The following is a 19633-nucleotide window of genomic DNA, read 5'->3' as shown; positions in this document are numbered from 1 at the left end:
AACATGTCACTACCGGCACAGTACACAAGGCAATTATGAGAATCTCTTCCGAGGCAGTAGGAAATGATGAAGTTTGCATTGGCATGATTAAGAACGTCGTAGACACTATTACTCCAATTATCACAGACATCTTCAACCTGTCTCTTGTCAGTAGTACATATCCTACTGAGTGGAAGCAAAGTTTAATTCAACCTATACCCAAGACTGACAACCCTAAGTCGCCAGGTGACTACAGGCCGATCAGCATACTACCTGCAATATCTAAAGCCCTAGAATACATCGTCCATGAACAGCTGACGGATTACCTCAAAACTCATAGCATCCACGACAAATATCAGTTAGGCTTTCGAAAGCACCATAGTACAGCAACTGCATTAATCAAAGTAACTGATGACATTAATCATGCTAAGGACAGACGTGAAGCTTCCATCCTAACACTGCTTGACTTTAGCAAGGCTTTTCACACAGTTGACTTTGATATATTACTAACTAAAATGAAGCAGCTGAATTTCTCAAACAGCGCAATACACTGGTTCGACAGCTACCTCAAAAACAGAAGTCAACAAGTCATTTGTGGGTCGGAAAAGTCATCATGGAAAAACGTGCGCTCTGGAGTTCCCCAAGGCTCCGTCCTTGGTCCATTACTCTTCTCACTGTACATTAATGACATTTCTTCAGTGATTCACTCCTGCAACTACCATCTATATGCCGACAACATCCAACTGTACATAAGTGCAAGCCCCAAGAACATTGCTGACGCAGTAGCGAGTATGAACGCAGATCTTTGCTCTGTTTCTTGATGGGCACAGAACATAGGTCTGAAACTAAACCCCAAGAAATCCCAGGTCATACTTATATCTCATCCAAAGTTAATCAGCCGGTACTTTCACGAAACAGTCCCTCAAATACTCCTCAATGGTACCCAACTAACATACCAGAAAACAGTAAAAGACCTTGGAATAATCTTGGATGAACTCCTAAACTGGGAAGAACAAACAGTCACAGCTTGCCGGAAATCGCTCTCCTCCCTACATGCAATTCAAAAATTTAGAAAAATATTTCGAACCCATGTTAAACAAAAATTAGTCCAAACACTAGTCTTGCCTAATCTTTACTACTGTGATGTAGTTCAACACGGCACAAATAGAAAATTCGAGATGCCTCGAGCTAGTGATGAATGCTTGCGTTAGATACGTTTGCAATATACGGTTGTATGATCTTATCAGTCCTTCATACTCCCAGCTAGGTTGGATACGCCCACATAAGTCACGCGATCTCCATACGATGTGCTTACTTCATCGATTTCTTAGCCACAGGTGCCCCCAATACTTATCTTCTCACATTAAACACCTATCATCATTCCACAACCGCAATACCAGATCGGATACGTCTAGCATCTTGGCTGTACCTTTACATAACAAAATCTTTCTCCGTGTCATTCTCCATCTCAGCCATACGACTATGGAACGCGCTCCCCTGTGATCTGCGTCTTATCCAGAACCACTCAACATTCAAGAGGGAACTCAAGACTTACATATTAGGGACGGTATAGCCACCATTGTTGTGCCCCTCTCATCTCTTTCTTTCTCCTCTCCATCATAGCTTCGAATTTTACCATTCTATTTCTCCTCCTCTAACCTATCCACCTCTTCTATATCTCTTTGAAGTTGTTTCTTAATCGGGATTTACATACTGTCCGAGTTTCTACTAATTTCAAGTGTCATAGGTTTTCCTGCACACATCTTAAATAATTGGACATATTTATAATGTCTGTGTTATTATGTAGATGACACACCAATATCCTGTATAACGAAACTTCCTGGCAGATTAAAACTGTGTGCCGGACCGAGACTCCAACTCGAGACCTTTGCCTTTCGAGGGAAGGCGTTCTACAGGGCTGTCGTGAGTCGTTCTTGCGTAGCTCAGCCTGTAGAGCACTTTCCCGCCAAAGTCAAAGGTCCAGAGTTCGAGTCTCGGCCCGGCACACAGTTTTTAATCTGTCAGGAAGTCTCATATCAGCGCACACTCGCTGCAGAGCGAAAACTTCAGCCGCGCGGGGTAGTCACGCGCTCTAGGGCGCCTTGTCACGGCCCGTGCAGTTCCCCCCGTCGGAGGTTCGAGTCCTCCCTCGGGCATGGCTGTGCGTGTTGTCCATAGCGTAAGTTAGTTTACGTTACGTTAAGTAGTGTGTAGGCTAAGGGACCGATGACCTAAGTAGTTTGGTCCCATAAGACCTTACCACAAATTTCAAAATTTTCCAATTTTCCGAAAACTTCGTCTTGTATAATGTTTGCTGTGTGTGAATGAGAACCCTAAGCCATTTGGAGACATATGTAAACAAAAGGAGAGGGACCCATCAGACTATGATACTACAGACGACTTCCTGAACGTTATTGTAACTGAGATTTCGAACTACTAATCCAATGCTTGTTGTTGGTCTACTTCTCAACGGTAACGTACGATGGAGGCACTAAACTAATTTCAGTCTTTTCCGGACTGCTTTTTCGAAAGGAAAATTCTTGACGACTTAATGCTTTTTAGGAAGGGAAATAAGGACTTTTGCGTGAGCAATAAAAGTTGCGAACAAATAAGGTAAGACGAAGAATTTGAGCTGGTTGACATTAGAGCAAATACTAAAATGTAAACTTTCACGGCCGGAAATATCATGTCCATTATAATTATCCGGGCTGTTATGCCGTGGTCGGTTGATGAATTCTGAGGTGATTCCCAACATTTCGTCTCCGACTGCGGGAGACATCTTCAAGGGGGTCCGCAGCTTGATGGAAGGTCCAACACACACACTGGCTAGCTACTGACTGCCGCTAAATTCCGTGTCCGCGCGCCCCCGCGCCGCGGCGTGACGTCACGTGTTTTGAAAACGTCAGTGCAATTGGCCGCTGTCCGTCGCCGTCGATCGCCGTTGCCATCACCCAGTAGTGGACGAGTGGTACACATCTTCTTTAACACCGGCATCCATATACCGTTTAATTTGACGCCCTCCTCCTTTCGGTTGAAATTGGGTGTTTAGCGATTTCGATTGCCTCCCTGTAGAGTCTTTCGTAGTATCTGCTCGTGGCCGCTAGTACTTGCGTCTCCTCGAAACGAATATTGTGGTTCCCTGGCTGGAAAGCATGCTCCGCAACAGCTGATCGTTCCGTTTCTCCTCTTCTACAATTTCCCTTGTGCTCTTCCAAACGTTTAGAAACAGTTCTTTTGGTGGTACCCACATAAACATCACCACAGCTGCATGGGATCCTATACACTCCAGATTTTTCCAATGGTTTGCGAGCGTCCTTGGCAGGCCTAAGGTATTCCTGTATCTTCCCGGTGGGCTTGTAAATCACGGTAATATTCCGCTTCGTCAAGATCCTCCCTATTCTTTCCGTTACATTATTAACAAACGGCCGGAAAACCTTAGATTTTGCAGTAGCCTGTACGTCAGTATGATTTCTGCGTGGCTGCCACAACGCACGTTTTATTTCGGCAGACGAATATCCGTTCTTCATTAGTGCATTGTGGAGATGTTCCATCTCAGCGTCGAGCAACTCAGGTTCACAAATATTTCTAGCTCTGTCCGCTAACGTCTTGATAACACCCCGCTTCTGTTGTGGGTGGTGGTACGAATCACGGTGCAAATAACTGTCCGTGTGCGTGGGTTTGCGGTACACTGAGTGGCCCAAAATACCATTTTCGTTTCTAAACACAACCACATCGAGGAAATATAGTTTGCCGTCTACCTCCTCCTCCATAGTAAACTGAATTCTTGAGTTTATACTGTTCAGATGTTCGTGGAACCGGCTTAGTTCCTCCCTACCATGTCTCCACAACACAAACGTGTCATCCACGTATCGGAACAATACATTTGGTTTCTTGCTGGCAGTACCTAAGGCCTGTTCTTCGAATTTCTCCATAAAGAAGTTTGCGTTTTCCGGACCGTTATCAATTTGTCCAAACGTTCGTTATCTGACGATGAGACATCTGTGCTTGCCAAGGGAGGAAATTTTGCTGTTAGTCCGCGTTTTGTGCCCACGGAAGAAATTATAGCCAATGTAGAAGCAGGAATTCGCAGTGTAGATTCTGTAACAGCTGAAGAAATCCGTATAGAAACAGTGAGAATATTAGCCAATGCAAAACCGCCGAAAAGTAATATAACTGTGGGTGAGAGAAGAGCTTTAAAACTCCTGAATGACGACGATAGTATTTTGGTTCTCCCAGCTGACAAAGGAAGCGCAACGGTGGTTATGGATGTGGCCGACTATCAGAGAAAAATTACGGATCTACTGGATCCGCAAGCATATAGGAAGCTGAATAAGGACCCCACTAACAACGTTCTCAGAACTGTGTCGCGGTTAATAAAAAAGTCCTCCATTGATGAGAGTGTACAGAAAGGTCTCTGCAGTTCGGTTGCGCTACCACCGAGGCTTTATAGATTGCCCAAAAGTCATAAAGAAAATGTTCCGTTAAGACCGATACTAAGTGCCAATGGTTCGCCCACCTACTCGTTAGCCAAGTTTTTGACTACGCTGTTAAAACCACATGTGGGCCGTTCGGACTCGTATATAAAGAATTCGACACATTTCATCAGCAGATTGAATGGCATAGTGGTCCAGCCGGAGGACATATTGGTCAGCTTCGATGTGGTATCGCTGTTTACCATGGTTCCACTTAATGATGTATTGGAACAGCTGGATCGAATTTTTCCTGCCATTATTTTAGAGCTGTTTAAGTGTTGTTTGACGACCGCGTACTTCAAGGGGAATGAACAGTTTTAGGAGCAAACGGATGGCGTGGCTATGGGAAGCCCCCTAAGTCCCGTAATTGCAAACTTCTTTATGGAGAAATTCGAAGAACAGGCCTTAGGTACTGCCAGCAAGAAACCAAATGTATGGTTCCGATACGTGGATGACACGTTTGTGTTGTGGAGACATGGTAGGGAGGAACTAAGCCGGTTCCACGAACATCTGAATAGTATAAACTCAAGAATTCAGTTTACTATGGAGGAGGAGGTAGACGGCAAACTACATTTCCTCGATGTGCTTGTGTTTAGAAACGAAAATGGTAGTTTGGGCCACTCAGTGTACCGCAAACGCACGCACACGGACCGTTATTTGCACCGGGATTCGAACCACCACCCACAACAGAAGCGGGATGTTATCAAGACGTTAGCGGACAGAGCTAGAAATCATTCCATGTAGGCTTTCACGGCCGGCGTCTTTATTAGTAAACTCTTCCGGGCTAAGTTGCCGTGGTCGATCTGTAGAACTTCTTCTCCCTGACGTTTCGTTCTCAACTACGGAGAACATCTTCCGAGGTGAGTCGACGACTGGCTGCTAGGAGCTGGGCCGCCGCTTATATAGAGATCGTACGGGGCGCCACCACACGTCACGTGGCGTCGATGTGCAGCTATCTCTGGCTATCGTCTGTTCTCTCGATTGCAGGCAATCGATTGTCACGTGATTGATGCAACGTCGACCGCCATATCTTATCCAATTTTAATCCTTCTTCTTTACGATTAAAATTGTATTGATGTTTGTGGATTTCAATTGCCTCTCTATACATACGTGTATAATAGTGCGACGTCCTCGCTAGCACGCTTGTTTCACCAAATTTTATGTCGTGATCTCCATCCTTAAAAACATGTTCCGCTACTGCCGATTTGTCGATATGTCCCAAGCGACAGTTTCTTTTATGCTCCGTCAACCGTGTATTGATGCTTCTTTTTGTAGTTCCTATGTAAACCCTGCCGCAACTACACGGAATTTTATATACCCCTGGGGTGGCTAGGGGGTGACGAGCATCTTTTGTTGATCTTAGGCATTCACTAATTTTCTTAGTAGGTCTAAAAATGGTCTCTACCTGAAACTTGACTAGTACTTTTCCAATGCGATCCGTGATATTATGGATGAACGGAAGAAATACTTTTCCAGCTGATGGTTGTTGCTGTCTCCTATTTTTGGGCATTTTTCTATTTGGGTGAAGTGCTCGATTAATCTCGTTTTTCGTATAACCATTTTTCGCAAAGGCCATTCGTAAATGATTTAGTTCTTCTTGTAAGTAGCCTGGTTCACAAATATTATTGGCCCTATCCACTAGTGTTTTTATGACCCCCCTCTTTTGCCTAGGGTAGTGGTTTCAGTTCTTATGGAGGTAGCGATCGGTATGTGTACCTTTCCCGTAGACCTTATGGCCTAAGGTCCCATCCGCCCGTTTGATAACTGCTACACCCAAGAAGTTAAGTTGTCCATTCTTCTCCTTCTCCATAGTAAATTTAATCTTTGGGTTGATGCTATTTAAGTGTACCAGAAAATCATTCAAGTCTTCTTCCTCATGATTCCATATTACAAAGGTATCATCCACATACCGATACCACTTCGAGGGGCTTTTTTTGGCCGACTGCAATGCTTGATGTTCAAAATATTCCATGAATGAATTCGCATTTGCGGGACTTAGGGGGCTTCCCATGGCTACCCCATCGATCTGTTCATAAAATTCACCATTGTACTGAAAATAGGTTGAGGATAGACAGTGTTGGAACAAGGCTACTATATCAGTAGGGAACATATTGGCTATATGGGAGAGAGCTTCATCAACTGGAACCATCGTGAACAAAGACACTATATCAAAACTGACAAGTATGTCATTAGGACCGACAGTAATTTCCCTCAATTTCTCAATGAAGTGTAGAGAGTTTTTAATATGACTCTCAGTTTTGCCTATGTGAGGTTGTAACAAAGAGGCAAGGTGTCTGGCTAGTTCTTGGGTAGGAGCTCCAATTGCGCTGACTATTGGTCTCAAAGGAACATCAGGTTTATGTTTCTTTGGTAATCCATATAATCTCGGAGGATAAGCCTCCGTTTCACAAAGATACTTTTTAACTTCTGTAGGGATTGAAGACTGTTTTATCAGACGATTGGTGGCATTCAGCACATTCGTTGTGGGATCCTTTTTCAACTCGTATGGAACTGGCATTACTACGTGAGCGGATACATCAGACACGACGAGGACTGGCGGTATGTGATGGCCAACTGCTAAATCTTCATTTACTTATTAGCAATACTATGCAGTTTTGTCATTTTAACAAAGTGGACAGTTTAACACTTAGATCTATGGAGATTAGTGCAGAAGTGTCTTCCAATAGGCAGAAGGACAAGTTTGATCGTCTACAAGAGGGTCGATAGGAAACACCGATTCCAAAAAATTCCCAAACGGTTATTAATTTATCGGAAAAAGAATTGTCTAAGGAAGAACTTTCTGTTGTGTCTAAAGGAGGGAATTTTGCAATAACTCCATCCAAGATTCCTGTGGAGGACATTATTGCTAATATAGAGGCAGGAATTCGTCAGTTACCATCATATTGTGCTGATGAAATTAGAATGGAAACCTCCAGGATATTACGCAAAGCTAAGCCACCCAGCAGCAATCTGTCTCAAGGGGAAAGGAAGGCATTGCGGGAGATCAATGCAGACAAGAATGTTATTATAGTTGCCGCTGACAAGGGAAATGTTACTGTTTTAATGAATACTGAGGATTATCACAAGAAGATCAGTGATCTCCTGGAACCCAGCACATACAAGAAGTTGAAAAAGGATCCCACAACGAATGTGCTGAATGCCACCAATCGTCTGATAAAACAGTCTTCAATTCCTACAGAAGTTAAAAAGTATCTTTGTGAAACGGAGGCTTATCCTCCAAGATTATATGGATTACCAAAGATACATAAACCTGATGTTCCTTTGAGACCAATAGTCAGCGCAATTGGAGCTCCTACCCAAGAACTAGCCAGACACCTTGCCTCTTTGTTACAACCTCACATAGGCATAACTGAGAGTCATATTAAAAACTCTCTACACTTCATTGAGAAATTGAGGGAAATTACTGTCGGTACTAATGACATACTTGTCAGTTTTGATATAATGTCTTTGTTCACGATGGTTCCAGTTGATGAAGCTCTCTCCCGTATAGCCAATATGTTCCCTACTGATATACACTCCTGGAAATGGAAAAAAGAACACATTGACACCGGTGTGTCAGACCCACCATACTTGCTCCGGACACTGCGAGAGGGCTGTACAAGCAATGATCACACGCACGGCACAGCGGACACACCAGGAACCGCGGTGTTGGCCGTCGAATGGCGCTAGCTGCGCAGCATTTGTGCACCGCCGCCGTCAGTGTCAGCCAGTTTGCCGTGGCATACGGAGCTCCATCGCAGTCTTTAACACTGGTAGCATGCCGCGACAGCGTGGACGTGAACCGTATGTGCAGTTGACGGACTTTGAGCGAGGGCGTATAGTGGGCATGCGGGAGGCCGGGTGGACGTACCGCCGAATTGCTCAACACGTGGGGCGTGAGGTCTCCACAGTACATCGATGTTGTCGCCAGTGGTCGGCGGAAGGTGCACGTGCCCGTCGACCTGGGACCGGACCGCAGCGACGCACGGATGCACGCCAAGACCGTAGGATCCTACGCAGTGCCGTAGGGGACCGCACCGCCACTTCCCAGCAAATTAGGGACACTGTTGCTCCTGGGGTATCGGCGAGGACCATTCGCAACCGTCTCCATGAAGCTGGGCTACGGTCCCGCACACCGTTAGGCCGTCTTCCGCTCACGCCCCAACATCGTGCAGCCCGCCTCCAGTGGTGTCGCGACAGGCGTGAATGGAGGGACGAATGGAGACGTGTCGTCTTCAGCGATGAGAGTCGCTTCTGCCTTGGTGCCAATGATGGTCGTATGCGTGTTTGGCGCCGTGCAGGTGAGCGCCACAATCAGGACTGCATACGACCGAGGCACACAGGGCCAACACCCGGCATCATGGTGTGGGGAGCGATCTCCTACACTGGCCGTACACCACTGGTGATCGTCGAGGGGACACTGAATAGTGCACGGTACATCCAAACCGTCATCGAACCCATCGTTCTACCATTCCTAGACCGGCAAGGGAACTTGCTGTTCCAACAGGACAATGCACGTCCGCATGTATCCCGTGCCACCCAACGTGCTCTAGAAGGTGTAAGTCAACTACCCTGGCCAGCAAGATCTCCGGATCTGTCCCCCATTGAGCATGTTTGGGACTGGATGAAGCGTCGTCTCACGCGGTCTGCACGTCCAGCACGAACGCTGGTCCAACTGAGGCGCCAGGTGGAAATGGCATGGCAAGCCGTTCCACAGGACTACATCCAGCATCTCTACGATCGTCTCCATGGGAGAATAGCAGCCTGCATTGCTGCTTAAGGTGGATATACACTGTACTAGTGGCGACATTGTGCATGCTCTGTTGCCTGTGTCTATGTGCCTGTGGTTCTGTCAGTGTGATCATGTGATGTATCTGACCCCAGGAATGTGTCAATAAAGTTTCCCCTTCCTGGGACAATGAATTCACGGTGTTCTTATTTCAATTTCCAGGAGCGTAGTAGACTTGTTCCAACACTGTCTATCCTCAACCTATTTTCAGTACAATGGTGAATTTTATGAACAGATCGATGGGGTAGCCATGGGAAGCCCCCTAAGTCCCGCAATTGCGAATTTATTCATGGAATATTTTGAACATCAAGCATTGCAGTCGGCCAAAAAAAGCCCCTCGAAGTGGTATCGGTATGTGGATGATACCTTTGTAATATGGAATCATGAGGAAGAAGACTTGAATGATTTTCTGGTACACTTAAATAGCATCAACCCAAAGATTAAATTTACTATGGAGAAGGAGAAGAATGGACAACTTAACTTCTTGGATGTATCAGTTATCAAACGGGCGGATGGGACCTTAGGCCATAAGGTCTACAGGAAAGGTACACATACCGATCGCTACCTCCATAAGAACTGAAACCACCACCCTAGGCAAAAGAGGGGGGTCATAAAAACACTAGTGGATAGGGCCAATAATATTTGTGAACCAGGCTACTTACAAGAAGAACTAAATCATTTACGAATGGCCTTTGCGAAAAATGGTTATACGAAAAACGAGATTAATCGAGCACTTCACCCAAATAGAAAAATGCCCAAAAATAGGAGACAGCAACAACCATCAGCTGGAAAAGTATTTCTTCCGTTCATCCATAATATCACGGATCGCATTGGAAAAGTACTAGTCAAGTTTCAGGTAGAGACCATTTTTAGACCTACTAAGAAAATTAGTGAATGCCTAAGATCAACAAAAGATGCTCGTCACCCCCTAGCCACCCCAGGGGTATATAAAATTCCGTGTAGTTGCGGCAGGGTTTACATAGGAACTACAAAAAGAAGCATCAATACACGGTTGACGGAGCACAAAAGAAACTGTCGCTTGGGACATATCGACAAATCGGCAGTAGCGGAACATGTTTTTAAGGATGGAGATCACGACATAAAATTTGGTGAAACAAGCGTGCTAGCGAGGACGTCGCACTATTATACACGTATGTATAGAGAGGCAATTGAAATCCACAAACATCAATACAATTTTAATCGTAAAGAAGAAGGATTAAAATTGGATAAGATATGGCGGTCGACGTTGCATCAATCACGTGACAATCGATTGCCTGCAATCGAGAGAACAGACGATAGCCAGAGATAGCTGCACATCGACGCCACGTGACGTGTGGTGGCGCCCCGTACGATCTCTATATAAGCGGCGGCCCCAGCTCCTAGCAGCCAGTCGTCGACTCACCTCGGAAGATGTTCTCCGTAGTTGAGAACGAAACGTCAGGGAGAAGAAGTTCTACAGATCGACCACGGCAACTTAGCCCGGAAGAGTTTACTGATAGAGCTAGAAATATTTGTGAACCTGAGCTTCTCGACGCTGAGATGGAACATCTCCACAATGCACTAATGAAGAACGGATATTCGTCCGCCGAAATAAAACGTGCGTTGAGGCAGCCACGCAGAAATCATAGTGACGTACAGGCTACTGCAAAATCTAAGGTTTTCCTGCCGTTTGTTAAAAATGTAACGGAAAGAATAGGGAGGATCTTGACGAAGCGGAATATTACCGTAATTTACAAGCCCACCAGGAAGATACAGGAATACCTTAGGCCTGCCAAGGACGCTCGCAAACCATTGGAAAAATCCGGAGTGTATAGGATCCCATGCAGCTGTGGTGATGTTTATGTGGGTACCACCAAAAGAACTGTTTCTAAACGTTTGGAAGAGCACAAGGGAAATTGTAGAAGAGGAGAAACGGAACGATCAGCTGTTGCGGAGCATGCTTTCCAGCCAGGGAACCACAATATTCGTTTCGAGGAGACGCAAGTACTAGCGGCCACGAGCGGATACTACGAAAGGCTCTACAGGGAGGCAATCGAAATCGCTAAACACCCAAATAATTTCAACCGAAAGGAGGAGGGCGTCAAATTAAACGTTATATGGATGCCGGTGTTAAAGAAGATGTGTACCACTCGTCCACTACTGGGTGATGGCAACGGCGATCGACGGCGACGGACAGCGGCCAATTGCACTGACGTTTTCAAAACACGTGACGTCACGCCGCGGCGCGGGGGCACGCGGACACGGAATTTAGCGGCAGTCAGTAGCGAGCCAGTGTGTGTGTTGGACCTTCCATCAAGCTACGGACCCCCTTGAAGAAGTCTCCCGCAGTCGGAGACGAAACGTTGGGAATCACCTCAGAATTCATCAACCGACCACGGCATAACAGCCCGGATAATTATAATGGACATTAGAGCAAATTCTACAGAGAGTTAGAGGAGTGAGGAAAGAGAGTGATACTATGGTGTACGATTCTTTTCTGCTCAGCCTCATTTGTGATACTTCAACCACTGCTCAGGCATCGCACGAGACACCAGTCTCCGTGTGCAGATGGCTAACAGTGGGGGTCACTGCTGTTAGGCCCCGTGCCCAAATTGACCTAACCGTTGCCATGCAGTTGGATGCCGTCCTACAGGGATGATCCCTTATGCAGGGCGTACTATCTACAACATGTAAGAACCGATGTTGCTTACAGACCTTTCACCACTTAGTAATGCTATGCCTGAAGGCCTCCCATAAATTTTAGACTGCCATGTTTGTCTCAATCCCTGGCACTCAGGTACTTATAGACAATGAGGATAAATAATATGTAAGAAGAAAAACAACTGACACAACACAGAGGAATTATTCGAATGGAACGGAAGTCGCTACATGTAATTTACATGTACAGAGAAACAAACGATTACAATTTCAGAAAAATTGGATGATTTATTCAAGAGAAAGCGATTCACAAACTGAGCAAATCAATAACGCGTTGGCCGGCCGGAGTGGCCGAGCGGTTAAAGGCGCTACAGTCTGGAACCGCACGACCGCTACGGTCGCAGGTTCGAATCCTGCCTCGGGCATGGATGTGTGTGATGTCCTTAGGTTAGTTAGGTTTAAGTAGTTCTAAGTTCTAGGGGACTTATGACCACGGCAGTTGAGTCCCATAGTGCTTAGAGCCATTTGAACCAATAACGCGTTGGTCCATCTCTGGCCCTCATGCAAGCAGCTATTTGCCTTGGCATTGATTGACAGAGTTGTTGGATGTCTTCCTGAGGGATACCGTGCTAAATTATATCCAACTGGCGTGACAGATCTTCAAAATCCCGTGCTGACTGGAGGACACTGCCCATGATGCTCCAAATCTTCTCGACTGGGGAGAGGTCCAGTGACCTTGATGGCCAAGGTAGGGTTTGCCAAGCACGAAGACAAGCAGCAGCGGGAACTCTGGCCGTGTTCTGGCGGACATTACTCGATGAAAGATCAGCCCAGAATATTTTGCCATGAGGTGCAACAAAAGTGGGTGTAGAACGCCATCGACGTACAGCTGGCTGTGAGGGTGCCGTGGATAACAAGCAAAGGGGTCCTGATATGAAAAGAAATGGCACCAGACACCATCACCTCCGGTGGTCGGGGCATAGGGCCGACAACAGTCAGATTGATATCCCTCCACTGTCCGGAGCGTCTCCAAACATGTTTTCGCTGGTCATCGGGGAACAATTCGAAGCGGGACTTATCACTGAAGGCAATTCTACTCTATTCAATGAGATTCCATGGGGAAGAAGTGTCTGGTGATGCCCCGAACAGCGGTGGAATACCAACCTGAATATCGTCCGCTGTACGGCCCTACAGCCAGGGGTGATGGTGCAGGGTGCCATTTCATTTTATAGCAGGACCACTTTGTTTGTCAGCCGCAGGGGACCCCTACAGCATGCAGGCAGATCTATGACATTCTACGCCCTATTTTTTTTGTCCTTCACGGTAAGCCAACCTGGGCTTACATTTCAGCAAGATATTGCCCGTTCGCATTTGCTGATTGTCTTCGGGCCTGCCAAACCCTGCCTTGACCATCAAGGTCACCGGATTTCTCCACAGTTGATTAAGTTTGGAGCATTACGGACAGCGTCCTGCAAACCAGCTCGGGATTTTAACGATCAAGGGAGAGACAATAGGACAGAATTTGGCACGATATCCTTCATTACGACATCCAACAAATCTGTCAATTCGGATGTCCTAAGTCATACGACCACACCGCCGCCTGAGAGATCGATCCGCCGGATGCTATTCTCTCGATAAACGGAACAGAAAACGGCTGTGTTAGCGAAAGAGTATACAGACAGTCGCAGTACTTATGCTCGCTGCGAGGCGCCGCTAGGCCACTTCATGTGCAGCAGGAGAGTAGTGCAGTTGTGCCAGTCCACAGTTCGTAGCCGCGCTCAGTGGTCAGCCAGCGCCGATGTTAGTCATCGTCTGCAGCTCACTCATTGCTGCCATCGAGTCTTTGTAGCTCCGTTCCAAGTTAGTCTTTAAATTCACCGGATTCGACATTCAAGATTACGAGAGATTAATTCGTCACTGCAAGATTTGTGACTTGTAAATTATGTCATTCTACAGGCGCTTAGTCTAGTCGCGTCTTCTATAATTGTCAACCAACTGATCATGGACTACAGCAAAGTTAAGTAATAAGTAGTTTCTTATTTCGTACTCCTGCTAATTAATTGTGTTTTCCTGTAGTAGCTACCAAGCAGTCTTGGCAAAGTAGAACCCACATTTCCACCTCCTTGGCTACCTCATATTTGCACCTCATGTTGATGGACTCGATTATGGTGGAAGATCGAGAGCCATCATCAATCAGTGCCAAGCCGTATAACTGCTTGCGTAAGGGTCAGAGGTGGAGCAACAAGTTATTAACTTGCTCAGTTTGTGACCTCTTGCTCTTGAATAAATCATCCAGTTTTTCTGAAACTGTAATTATATGTTTCCCTGTACATGTGCATTACGTCTACCGATTTCCGTCTCATTCGGATAATTTGTTCGTGGTGCGCCGTTTTTTCTTCTTCTTTCTGTCACAGAGTATATTTTTTTCTTTTATTTGGGATGGGAAGGCTATTTATCAGAGTAAATTTTGGAAAAGATAACTGCAGTCAATTGAGATGTCATGTAGCTAGAACGTTTTGCGGGAATTCAAGGAATTGTAATGTACTTTGATTATTTTCCTGCAGCTTGTGCACCTATACTTTTTCATTTATATTAATTATTTATGCTATACACAACTGAAAATTTTTGTAGTTAATAAGTGTAATTAACATAAATTATCATGTCTTCCTCGATAAATGTAACAAATCCATCACCACTTAACTAACCTCCAGTGTTTGCCTATCAAATGCTCATTACGTAAAATAGCTTTATTACGTCAGACTAAAAACAACCCTGAAGTGGACTGCAGCAAGTGGATTGAAACGTCGACAATTTAGTTGTTTTCGTACTTTACAATGACGCGGCCCAAAATTATCCAAAACTATTTTATCGAACCGAAAAATATTAATCAGATGACACTTCAATCCAATTATTTTGTCGATAGCTACAATTCTGTGAAACCCACATCTAATAACCGTTTTCAATTTATTTATTTGTTTCATTAGCTCCGAAATGACTGACAGGAGAAATGTAACTCAAAAGGAGAGGTGCACTGATATGTAGTGATGGCTGCAATACGATTGCATAGTCGTATAAACTATAGTTAGAGCACTTGCCGTCTGTGCATCGAAACGAACATAAGCACAGGAAAGGCAGTGGGTCACTGAACTGATGCGATTTGGTACGAACGTGAGTTGAACCTATGTAGAGCAAAACTACAAATTGATCTACCTATGTCTAATCAATGTAGCACTCTTAAATATCGTGTTACATTGAAAAGTACTGGGTGATCAAAAAGTCAGTATAAATTTGAAAACTGAATAAATGGTGGAATAATGTAGATAGAGAGGTACAAATTGACACACATGCTTGGAATGACATGGGGTTTTATTAGAACCAAAAAAATACAGAAGTTCAAAAAATGTCCGACAGACGGTGCTACATCTGATCAGAATAGCAATAACTAGCATAACGAAGTAAGAGAAAGCGAAGATGATGTTCTTTACAGGAAATGCTCAATATGTCCACCATCATTCCTGAACAATAGGTGTAGTCGAGGAACAATGTTGTGAGCAGCACTGTAGAGCATGTCCGAAATTATGGTGAGGCAATGGCGTCGGATGTTGTCTTTCAGCATCCCCCGAGATGTCGGTCGATCATCACCAAACGACGCGCGCAAGAGATCTTTCACGCGTCTAGCAATATGGGGTGGAGCGGCATCCTGAATAAACATCGTACGTTCCAGCAGGTGTTTATCAGCCAGGCTGGGGATGATGCGATTCTGTAACATATCGTCACGGTAGCAGTTACAAAACCAGAATCACGCATTTCCTCAAAGAAAAAAGGCCCAATAACGGTAGATGTGGTAAATCCAACCCATATCGTGACTTTCTCGTCGTGCAATGGAGTTTCCACGACAGTTCTAGGATTTTCGGTAGCCCAAATTCTGCAGTTGTGGGCGTTGACAGACCCTCGGAGCATGAAATGCAACACGTTACTCAACCAATCGTCATCTTCCGCCATCTTTTGAAGCGCCCACACCGCAAATGCCCTCCGCTTCGCTAAATCGCCAGGTAACAGTTCATGATGCCGATGGATTTAGTACGGATAGCATCGTAGGGTACACCTCAGTGCCACCCAAACAATATTGTACGGAATGCCGGAGCGACGTGCGACTGCACAAGGGCTGACTTCCCCGTGCATAGACGAACCCTCTACAGTCTCCATTTCTTCCTGAACTGTCTCAGCAGCATTACGCCTTGTGCTCGGTCGGCCACTACGGGGTGTATCGTCTAAACAACCCGTAGCTTCGAACTTCGAAATCATTCTCGTCACAGCTGCATTTGTCAACGGACTTTTACCCTTCCTATGGCGATAGGATCGGAACGCTGAACTAGCACATTCCCCATTCTGATAATACAGCTTCACTAAAAGCGCCTTTTCAGGTAACGTCAACATGCTGCGACTACTAGCGCATTTGATTCTCTCTCTCTTTACAGCTCCTTTTATACACGATTGTCATGCGCAGTCACTGACGTTTTGCTGCCCAGCGCCATCTGTCGGACATTTTGCGTACTTTGTTTTTTTTTGGTTCTAATAAAACCCCACGTCATTCCAAGTATGCGTGTCAATTTTTACCTTTCTATCCACATTATTCCGTGGTTTATTAAGTTTTCAAATTTATACTGACTCTTTGATCACCCGGTATTTTCATTTGGACAATTCTGAAATTTAGATGCCTGATTAGCCGATAAAGGTAAAGACGATTTCCTTCCCCAACATTGTCCAATCCGAGCTTAACCTCTGTCTCTAATGATTGTTGGGTTGGCTGCACGTTAATCTCTAACCTTCCTTCTTCCTTCATAAGGTAATTGTAGATTTTGTTACGCTCGGTAACGCCTGAAATATTTGTATAAACCTAGGTATTTATAACAACAATATTACGTACAAATTTTAGGTGTCTTACTCAGTAAAGGTTAGTAGAACAGCAGAACGTTTTGTGCACTAGATACCTCAAAAGTACATACCTATTGTTGTTCCATACATGTTGTACCAGAACATGAAGCATCCGTCATCTGCAAATTCCTTGCCATACACAGGCGAGTACAATCTGGCGAAATCATTTTCTTTTCGTGGGCTCGAGGACTCGATGTACATATAATGACCTGAAAATTCAAATGAAAACAGTGTAAATTTCCTCACTGACGTCAGAAGTAGAAACATATCTCTATGGAAACGTAAAATGTGGTTAAATAAAGAGAGATTGTAGGGAAAAATCTTTCAGATGATTCTGAGTGCTAGTTCCCAGTTCATACAAAATAAGTCTCCAGTAGCTGATCAGAGGAATTACATTGTGAAATGGCGCTTTCTTACTAAATCTATTAAGTCACGATAAATGAGTATTAACAGATTGCAAAGAAACATTAATCAGTCAAAAATGCACTAATGAAATAATATTAATACGAAGCTCCTATTTAATAAGTACTCGACTTTTCGAACTTGTGCAATGTAAGACAGCTTTTCAAAACATTGTACGTAAGAATTACTTTGCCAGAAAGGTAAACCAATACCAAAACAGCAAAGTATCGAAAGAAACGACTTAATTTTTTAAAAACTATGGCAGTTTTAATGCTAGAACGTGGTTGAGAGACGTGAACCGTTTCGTGAAGATGAGCTGGATAATGCACAGAGCGGGAGCCGTGCATCGCGTCACATTCACCCCGTCGAGCCCGCCTGCGGCTGACCGCTTCATTCTGTTGCACGTACCGCATGTAGTCCAGCTCAGATGTACCGGCAACGTAGAGCGCGACACGCGATGCGGCGTCGAGGTTCGTGGCTCCTTCGGGTATCCGGCTGAGCCCGAGAGTCAACAGGGCTCGGTGCAAGAGGAAAATGGACCGCGCTGGTAAGGCAAGAAGGACTGGCCACATACGAGAGGATTTGATTTCCGAGTACTCTGCACTCCTTCGAGAGTCGTGAAAGTTTGATGTGCTAGGAACAAGGTGTTCTTGATCCTTTGTAAAGGAAAATGACTCGTAATGAAAAACAATGGATGAAACACAGTAATGCGTAAAACAATACTGAACATAACACTAGCAAATTATTATTGGTTTATACAATTCATCATTTTCTCTTTCCGCTTCTTTCTAAAGCCTCCAACTTTCTGAGCTCTTTTATGAAACTTGATCTCAAATTTTGTAACTAAGTTTATATTACACATTGGTCCACAGTTGGAATATCGTCTAGAAATGTTTCAAAAATCTCTTCGTACACCCTACTTTTTATATTCTTCTTCATGTAATGTTCATTAATCATTTTCCACAATGAATGTCTTTTATGAAACAATTTTGTAAGTTTTTCGATGTGGTGAATGGTCCACTCCTTCGCCGTACTGGAAGCAACTAGAACTAGCTGACAAGAGAAAACCGCAGGAAACTCATGGACTTTCTGAATGTGACCTGTCCGCTTACTGCAGCAATCCGCACAAGTGCGTCCATCTAATGAGGCCGTATCGCCTCTTCCGAGAATTGCAGTTGACGGCCTTAATGTCATGTTTCTTTTAACGCACTGGAGGAGACTGCAGGTGTTCTAGAATCCGTCAGAAATATCCATGGCCCGCCCCTAATATCCGCTCGTGTGTGGCCTGATAATGCAGCCCTACGCGGACAGTTCAGCGCAACACACTGAAACTGAAGTAACCAGAGCGTAAGCAAATCGTAATTGTTTTAATTTTCTTGATGTCGCTTTTTGGGTTATCGTATATTATTGTTATTATGTCAGAAGTTCATATCGAAATGCAAGGTCCTTGCACCGACCAAAGGTTAGAAAATGTGTAGAAGGAAAAAACGAAGGTTACGTGAAACTGGAAGCAGGGACCTACAATCGTATGGAGAAATCAGGAGATAGCATGGTATGACAAAATATTACACAGGTTGTAGCTTATCAAAATAAATCTGTAGGTTTTGCAGAGTGTAGTGGCTGACATACATCTACATCTACATTGATACTCCGAAAATCGCATTTAAGTGCCTGGCAGAGGGTTCATCAAACCACCTTCACAAGTTATTAGATGATCGTGATGGCTGTCCCTGTACCCTGTTACTTCACTTGAATACCTGCAAAGCGTCTTCTAATAGATCAACAGTACTGGCAACCTTCCGGCGTCAGCAAAATCCATTGTCTGGAGAAGTGTATAACGTTGTGTAAAAGATATCTGCGGCCGCTAAGCAAAGTTACAGGACAAGGCTATCTGGATCTTGCACAGGCAGTACCAGAAATACGAGGACTGTTACTCGCTGCACGTCCAAGAGATGTGCTTCGTCACCTGTCAATAATTTCTCGCAAAAAAAGAAAAAAAGTGCTGCAGCATATGATGGATGGTGTGTGTACAAGTAAAAATGAGGTGGCAAAGGTCCTACAGTATCGTGTGGGACCACCTTCTAACCAGCGTAATACAGCAACTCGATATGGCATCGACTCAACAAGTCGTTGGAAGTCCCTGCAGGTATACTGAGCCATACCGCCTCTATAGTAGTCCATAACTGCGACACTGTTGCCGGTGCAGGGTGATGTGCACGAACTGACCTCTCTATAATGTCCTACAAATGTTCAATGGGATTCATGTCGGGTGATCTGGGTGCCCAAAATATTCGCTCGAATTGTCCAGAATGTTGTTCAAACCAATCGCGAATAGTTGTGGCCCAGTGACATGTTAGGGAACACGAATCTCATGAATGACAGTAAATGGTTTCCAAGTAGCCGAACGTAACAATTTCCA

The 19633-nt window shown here is 44.8% G+C and overlaps 1 protein-coding gene across 2 annotated transcripts in view; it reads right to left on the bottom strand.

Moving 5' to 3' along the window:
- LOC124555132 (MAM and LDL-receptor class A domain-containing protein 1-like) overlaps positions 1–19633 on the bottom strand; it is a 1074113-nt gene that overhangs the window by 357369 nt on the left and 697111 nt on the right. For both annotated transcript variants that reach the window (XM_047128944.1, XM_047128945.1), the window contains exon 5: positions 16884–17021. In XM_047128944.1, the coding sequence (XP_046984900.1) occupies positions 16884–17021 (138 nt within the window). The remainder of the gene's footprint in view (positions 1–16883; positions 17022–19633) is intronic.

The sequence above is a fragment of the Schistocerca americana genome, chromosome X (assembly GCF_021461395.2).
Source record: "Schistocerca americana isolate TAMUIC-IGC-003095 chromosome X, iqSchAmer2.1, whole genome shotgun sequence".
NCBI classification, from domain to species: Eukaryota; Metazoa; Arthropoda; class Insecta; order Orthoptera; family Acrididae; genus Schistocerca; species Schistocerca americana.
The sequence above is the reverse complement of the archived record's forward strand: the minus strand, read 5'-3'. Positions and strand labels throughout refer to the sequence as shown.